The 7,443-nt window shown below is 33.7% G+C and overlaps 1 protein-coding gene across 2 annotated transcripts; it reads left to right on the top strand.

The window, feature by feature from the left end:
• Positions 1-305: 305 nt before the first annotated feature.
• Positions 306-4,417, top strand: rhcga (Rh family, C glycoprotein a). Of its 2 annotated transcripts, none has more exons than XM_046858435.1 (11): positions 306-586; positions 881-1,073; positions 1,274-1,424; positions 1,551-1,698; positions 1,786-1,952; positions 2,060-2,197; positions 2,284-2,420; positions 2,571-2,695; positions 3,016-3,089; positions 3,220-3,299; positions 3,841-4,417. In XM_046858435.1, the coding sequence occupies exons 1-11, from the start codon at positions 370-372 to the stop codon at positions 3,872-3,874; spliced, it is 1,464 nt and encodes a 487-aa protein (XP_046714391.1). In that variant the 5' UTR covers positions 306-369; the 3' UTR covers positions 3,875-4,417. The 2 variants fall into 2 exon arrangements, with proteins under 2 accessions (XP_046714391.1, XP_046714392.1); XM_046858436.1 differs by having other exon boundaries at positions 3,220-3,295.
• The last annotated feature ends 3,026 nt before the right edge of the window (positions 4,418-7,443 follow it).

The following is a 7,443-nucleotide window of genomic DNA, read 5'->3' on the forward strand; positions in this document are numbered from 1 at the left end:
TGAACAGGTCCCTTATATTTTAATAAAAAAATCTAGGGTTAGGGTTAGGGTAAAATTTATTTTTCCCTAGATTTTCCAATTTTTTGTTTTAGTCTGGTTAATTATTTAATTCTATTAATTATTCAGTATAAATATAAGCAATATCATCACATGTGATCCACAAGCACCTTACAGATATTCATCAGAAATGATGTCTGCTGACTTTTTTCTGAGTCATGTGCAAATGATGCAATTGAAACAACCAAACAGGTGTCTAGATGAGACACACCTCTAAAGATTCAGCTATAAATGTCTCTGCACACAGCGTCTCTTTACACAAACCCCTGCTTGAAAGGTATTCTCGCTTTAGAAATTAATTTCTCAGACACAATGGGAAACAGTTGCCAAAGCTTCTGGAATGCTCCTAAAAACACAGATGTCCGGATCAGCCTGCCTGCTGTTTGCTTCGTTTGGCAAACTGCTATGATCATCCTGTTTGGGGTCTTTGTGCGTTATAATGATGAGTCTGATGCTCACTGGCCCAAATTTAAGAAGGAGCATAATATTACAAGTGATATTGAAAACGATTTCTACTACAGATATCCAAGTGAGTATGGATCTTTTTTTTTGCAGACATTTGAACAATTTATGAAATTTTGTTTTAGATATGAAATAGTATCCATGGTATTTACATCTAATATTTTATAGAAAAGCAGAGACTGATTTATACTCTCATTTATTTATATTTATTAATTTCAAATTATATTTCATGATTCATGATTCTGCAAACAAATTTAAAGGCTGAACTGTTGTTCATTTAAAGTGAATTAGTTGTGAAGCCTTTGTAAGTGGAAGAAAGGATCCTTTCTAATCTCTCTTTTTTCTTTTGTTTGTCGGACAGGTTTTCAAGATGTGCATGTTATGATCTTTGTGGGGTTTGGTTTCCTCATGACTTTTTTGAAGCGCTACAGCTTTGGTGGAGTGGGCTTCACCTTCCTTATTGCTGCTTTTGGGTTGCAGTGGGCCCTGCTGATGCAAGGCTGGTTCCATTCACTGGACCCTGTAGATGGCACGATTAAGATTGGAGTAGAAAAGTAAGAACTGGATCGACTAGTTCATGGCAACCACGCACCATTTAAATGCAAATTTGTGAAATTGTGAATTTGTGAAATTTGTACTTCATGTTTTATGTTTATTATTAATAATAATAAGAAGAGAAGAAGAAGAAGAAGAAGAAGAATTTTTTTAAAATAATAATAATAATACAATGTATTATTTGTTCTTCTATCTCTAGCCTCATCAATGCTGACTTCTGTGTGGCGGGGTGCCTAATTGCGTATGGAGCTTGTCTGGGAAAAGTCAGTCCTGTACAGCTGATGGTGTTAACTCTCTTTGGCATCACTTTATATGCAGTGGAAGAGTACATCATCCTCAATCTTTTGCATGTATGTGCCACATGGTAGACAATTATTAAAACTATACTAAGCATAATTGTATGTATTTGCACATTCTATTATATTGAATCTAGAAATTCTGCCAAATATGTTTATATGATTGTAACATTGCTACAGGCCAGAGATGCTGGTGGCTCTATGGTCATCCACACATTTGGAGCATATTATGGTCTGACAATATCATGGATACTCTATCGGCCTAATTTAAACCAGAGCAAACGTCTCAATGGATCTACATACCACTCTGATGTCTTTGCAATGATTGGTGAGAAAATGTTCATTCCCAAACACAGATTTCTTTTTTTTTATAAGATGATCTGATACCAAAGACTAAAATCTTCTTTTGCTATAGGCACTCTTTTCCTCTGGATGTATTGGCCCAGTTTCAACTCTGCCATTGCAAATCATGGAGATGGGCAGCACCGAGCAGCCATCAACACGTACCTGGCTCTAGCAGCAAGCGTCCTCACTACCTTTGCCATATCCAGCCTTTCTGCCAAGAAGGGCAAATTAGACATGGTAACAGCATGCCACACAAAGTATATTTTTTACCATGTATATTTTTTGTGGAGAAAACTTTTAATCACTACATGTAAAAGATAATATGCATATTTTCTGCCAATTAGGTTCATATCCAGAATGCCACCCTGGCTGGAGGTGTTGCGATGGGAACAGCAGCCGAATTCATGATCACACCATATGGTTCACTTATTGTTGGCTTCCTCTGTGGGATCATCTCTACTTTTGGCTACCTAGTGATAAGTGTAAGTGTTGCAAGAGGATTTTCAGTTGACTTTTATTCTAAATGTGAAGTTTTATTGTACCAACAAATTGTTGGTTCTCCATACAGCCATTCCTTGAGAAACGCTTGAAGATCCAGGACACTTGTGGAATCCACAATTTACATGCTATGCCAGGGTTCCTTGGAGGAGTTGTAGGTGCAATTACAGCTGCCACTGCAAGTGAAACTGTCTATTCACATGAAGGGTAGGTGTGCAAGTTCAAAATTTGATTACATCAAGTGAATAATACATAAACGAATTAAATACATTAATTAAATTTCATTTGCATTTCCTAGACAAAATGTTTTTAGCAGTTAATCAAATAATCAACTAGCCATAATATATTTATTTGCAGATTGGTCAACACATTCGATTTTCATGGTGACTTAGCAAAAAGGTCTCCTCAGACACAGGGAGGGTATCAGGCTGCTGGTCTTTGTGTGGCCCTTGCCTTTGGACTAGTAGGTGGAGCAATAGTGGGTAAGTAAACTTACCAGTGAGTGTAATTTATTTAATAAAAAGTTAGGGAGCAATGGACAAAAACATTCAAAAGACTTGTATTTTTTGTACCACTCACCAGATTTTATCAAAAAGCAACTGCAAAAAAAAAAAATTCTGGCTTTTTTTTTTTTTATCTGATTAGTTAATCTAGCCAGCTTAGCTCATTATCATCTAACTTTGTAACTTTTTTTGTAGAATCAGTGTATCTGAGTTTAGTGTCCTAAGCTCTTATAAATGTATCATTTTGATATTTAATTTTTTAGATATCTCTAACTTTCGTTATCTTCTATATTTTCAAGGTTTTATTCTGAAACTGCCTTTATGGGGAGACCCAGCTGATGATAACTGCTTTGATGATGAAGTGTACTGGGAGGTGAGTGATAGGACATGCATTTGGCAAATCTGTTTGTCTTTTCTACACCTAAATGTTCAGGTATCTCAAATGATAAAAGTCTATAGATCTGTCAGTGATTACATTCTAATGGGCATTTATTGTTGTGAAGGTACCTGAAGATGAAGAAAGTATTCCTCCAATCCTGGAATACAACAACCACTTTGCTAACAAGCAACCTGACACATGTATGTAAGTAACACATTATGATGTTCATGCTTACTGTATTTCAGTATAGTAGGTAACAATAGGGCATCAATCTTCACAAATTTACATTTACAATTTGATATTGATGAAAATCCTTTAAATTTGGGAAAAATATTATATCCTACTTGTGTGCATAAAGTGACATATATGAACACAATGTAAATCTTGAGTGATCACCATACCATAAAATTATTCCAATTAAAATTAAACCTACCTAGACCCATTTTTAAGACAAATAACACTATTACTTAAATAAGAAATTATATTGTGTTGAAGGATGGTGGGCTGCTCTTGTATGTAGGTCAAGGCTATGCAACAACATTTTTTTGCCACAGTTTTACTGCATTATGGCCAGTACTAATTCAGCCAACAGAAAAATCCTGTGCCAATGAATGCCCAAAACAGCATTTACTTAATATTTGGAGTACAAACTTTGTAGATACTGTACAATTTAAAATACAATATTCATAGAATTCTTCATGATTTCTTGTCAGTTTTCTCATGTTAAATCCTTTATCATTTTAAGGTCTGAGTCAAACTTCTCCATAGAGCAGAGCTAAACAGAATTGGAAAATGACATAGAGATGGTGTGGACAATCAGCCCTGAATGAAACCTCTTGGCAACCAGGAAATCAAAGATATAATAGCATTTTGTTAGATTTAATAGACTAATTGAAATTAAACCAGTTTTATCTATAAACCTTTTAAAATTACCGGGTGTCATACCTGTACTAATAATTAGTTTAGTAACATTTTTTGTGTATGTATGTGTGTATGTATGTATGTATGTATGTAGAGTGTGTGTGTATTTGTTCACACAAATTAAATACTATTATTGTTAAAAAAATTTAATTGCTGATCATTGATATGCAGGTTTTTCATAAAGCATGTAGCACATTGTTTTATATGTACAAAAGCTAGAGTTATCTTTTTCTGCTCTCCAGAATTTAATGGTTGAGGCTCGATTACTTCCATTTTGTGTAATATTTATTTAGATTTTGCATCTAATTGTATTGTCAGTTTTGTGAATTGACTGATTTTATTCAATGCATCATGCATTCATTGTTATTATCTGCTGCCATTAAAGTAAACATTTTGATGAATTTAAAGTGTATATTCCTTCTTTTGATATTCATGCAAAATACTCAGCCCCAAAACACATGACTGAAAGGAAACTGTAAATTTGTCCTCCCCTAAAAAAAATAGTTTGAACTGCTATTTTCTCAAGTGCATGTTTAGGCTTTTATATTACGAGTTTACAGTTTAGTAAGTTTATGTTGTTTATAACTACCTGTTACATTATGTGTGACAGTATATAATTGCTTTGATTAATGCTTCTTATAAATTAAAGATATATCAATCCATTACCCAACATTGTACATATATTTTTTTATTATTTTAACAAAACAAGTGATTTATATGTGAAAGAGTTTACCTGTGAATTGCTTTGTGCAGTGTAATGCTTTTAAAGGAAATAACATCAAATAGGTATTGATATCAGCTTATCAGTTAATACATTTAATGTACTCATCAATAAACATTATACAAAACGAGTTCCAAATTTAAGACATTGTGAAAAAAATGTAAATAAAAACAGAATACAATGATTTGCAATCTCATAAACCCAACAAAAGGGCAAAAAAAGCCTGGAAAAGTATGTTACTAAAAAGAAAAATCATGAAAAAACATTTTGCAACTAATTAGGTTACTTGGCAACAGGTCAGTAACATGACTGGGTATAAAAGAGTATCTTAAAGTAGCATTAATAACCATTATGAAAACATTATAAAATATTTTTTAATAAAATATGGCTTTGTGAGATTCACAAATTGTTGCATTCTGTTCTTTTTTTTTTTTACATTTTAAACACCATCCCAACTTTTTGTAATTGGGGTTGTAGTATATTGTTGTAGAATATAGATAGAATAACGGTTCTTGTACATATCAGGAACAAATAGAAGGCATTTTATGATTTTGATTATGAAGTTGGATCATACACTTAAATGTTAAAATGCCATGTTTATCATGGACAGTTTTGAGATGATCAAACAAATATTTCCTCCCATAATTACATAACATTCTTCAAATAATACATAGATTACAGATTTATACTTTTCTTTCCAATGTGTGTGATTTATTCTTTGTTACTAATTATTTCTGACAGAAAAGGGTGTGTAATTACCTCCCTCTCATTTTATATAATCTTGTTCTGATAACTTGTGCCCCAACCTAATCTCCGAGATATTTCTGTCATATGGCTTGACAGTTTTCAGACTATGTGGTCCTTCATATAAATGTTTCACTTTTTTTCTTCTCTTTTTCTCCATGTAGCTCTATGGAAAGGTTTTTATAACACAATGTTGTTTTCTAACACAATCTACGCAAAACGTTGACAGCAGAGGCCTCCCTGGAAGTTTTGGGTGTAGTCCAGCTGCACCATTTTTCAAGATCTGCTTCAGTTAGTCACCATTTTATCAACCTCACCCTGGAAATGTAGTGAATGGGTTTTGTTCCTCCCTCCTAACTGTCAGGGACAGTAAGAAACACTTGAATGCCATCTTGTATGGGGAAAAACACAAAAACATCCTGAGACCTTAATTAAAGTCAAAGATGGATGGCAAACTCTTGGTTTTTACAGCTACTTTGACTAGTGATGGTATGTTATCTTAAGAGTCAATAGGTCAATAGTTTATAGTCTAAAAAACCCTGTTGGAGGACTATTGAAAGTATGTACAGCATTACAAGGAAGCACAAGTCACTTTTATGGCCACCATGAATAATTGCAATTCAGACCACCAGAGGGCAACCATATGTTTTACTTTTTTTCTATTGTCTGCCTCGATTACTTATCCATTTGGGTTTTTGTGTTCACTTCTAATTTGCCTTCCTATTTAAATTATGTGTTTCCTCTTCCTTCTTACTTTCAACTTAAGCGATGATCAGTCTTTTGAAGTCATGATCTCTTTTGGGAGCATGGACTAGTGCAAGATGTAAAGACCTTTTAGGTTGGTGAGGGTTGTTCCATTTGTGGCTTTAAAGGCAAGCAATAGTGTGTTAAATCTAATGTATTTAGCTATAATGAAACACCCTTGGTTGGGTAATGTGGAAAAAGCCTGTGTGACTAAGTCCAGTTAGTAATACTTAATTGCCAATAGCATAGGAGTTATGAAAAACTATGTAAGAATATGATATCACCAAGAGTGGGTATAATGGTGTAACAGAAAATGACTGTGAAACTTGTGGGACACCAATGGACAATCTGCATGAAGCAGTGTTAAGCCCCTCCTTATTATCAGGTCAGCTGTTCATCTGTCATGGACGTAAAACAACGCATGGCTTCACTACAGTAATTTTAGTAATTTATTGGCTACGCCCTAGTTTTACTGAGTATCAAAAATAAAGGCACCTTTTACTCTCTATGCACCTACATTTATGATTCGGTATATGTACTTTTTACTCCACTACATTTTAATTGATAATGACTAACTCTGTGAAGGTACTTTCACTAGCATTGCTTTACCCTTTACTACTTTGGTTTTTTTTTTTTCTTCATTTTGGCATGTTGAAGAGGCTGTTGTAATGATCTTGGTTAGTGCAGTGTTGAGGTGTAAAATAGTATTCATATTTTAAGAAATAAAACCTCACAAATCAACAAATCTTTGATTTGCACTAACGTGTCTTGGTGTTGAGGACTAGTGCATCTTTGAGCCTATGCTCAATATGAGTCAAATACTAAAGTATTGTTCAATTCAGATACTAGACTTTTACTCAAGTCATGTTAAAATTGGTGACTTTTAACTTGTAATAGAGTACGTTTTGCAGTTTTGTATCTATACATTTACTCAAGTAGGATTTTTAGGTACTCTTTAAAACTCTGTTTCACAATGATAACATTGTTCCTTACATATGTAGAAGTTCAATAACTACATATACAACAGTAGTTCAACAACAAAACACTAGTGTGCCTTGTCAATTGAAATCAATGTTAACCCAACAAAAACTTGGTGAGAATTTTGTAGAGAAAGATCAGAGTGGTATTTATTACAAATTCCTTTTAATGTTTAGTAAGAGTGGAGTTATTTGAAGAGCTGGCATTTTTTTCATCTTGGGTTTCAAGAATTATCTTAAT

Source organism: Silurus meridionalis, chromosome 9 (genome assembly GCF_014805685.1).
Source record: "Silurus meridionalis isolate SWU-2019-XX chromosome 9, ASM1480568v1, whole genome shotgun sequence".
In the NCBI taxonomy this organism is placed as follows: Eukaryota; Metazoa; Chordata; class Actinopteri; order Siluriformes; family Siluridae; genus Silurus; species Silurus meridionalis.

Bases quoted from the DNA above. Each gene is read 5' to 3' on its own strand.
- rhcga (XM_046858435.1), top strand. From the start codon at position 370: ATGGGAAACAGTTGCCAAAGCTTCTGGAATGCTCCTAAAAACACAGAT. The intron at 1,953-2,059 runs GTAACAGCATGC...TCTGCCAATTAG, and splicing joins AGAAGGGCAAATTAGACATG to GTTCATATCCAGAATGCCAC. The intron at 2,198-2,283 runs GTAAGTGTTGCA...TTCTCCATACAG, and splicing joins TTGGCTACCTAGTGATAAGT to CCATTCCTTGAGAAACGCTT.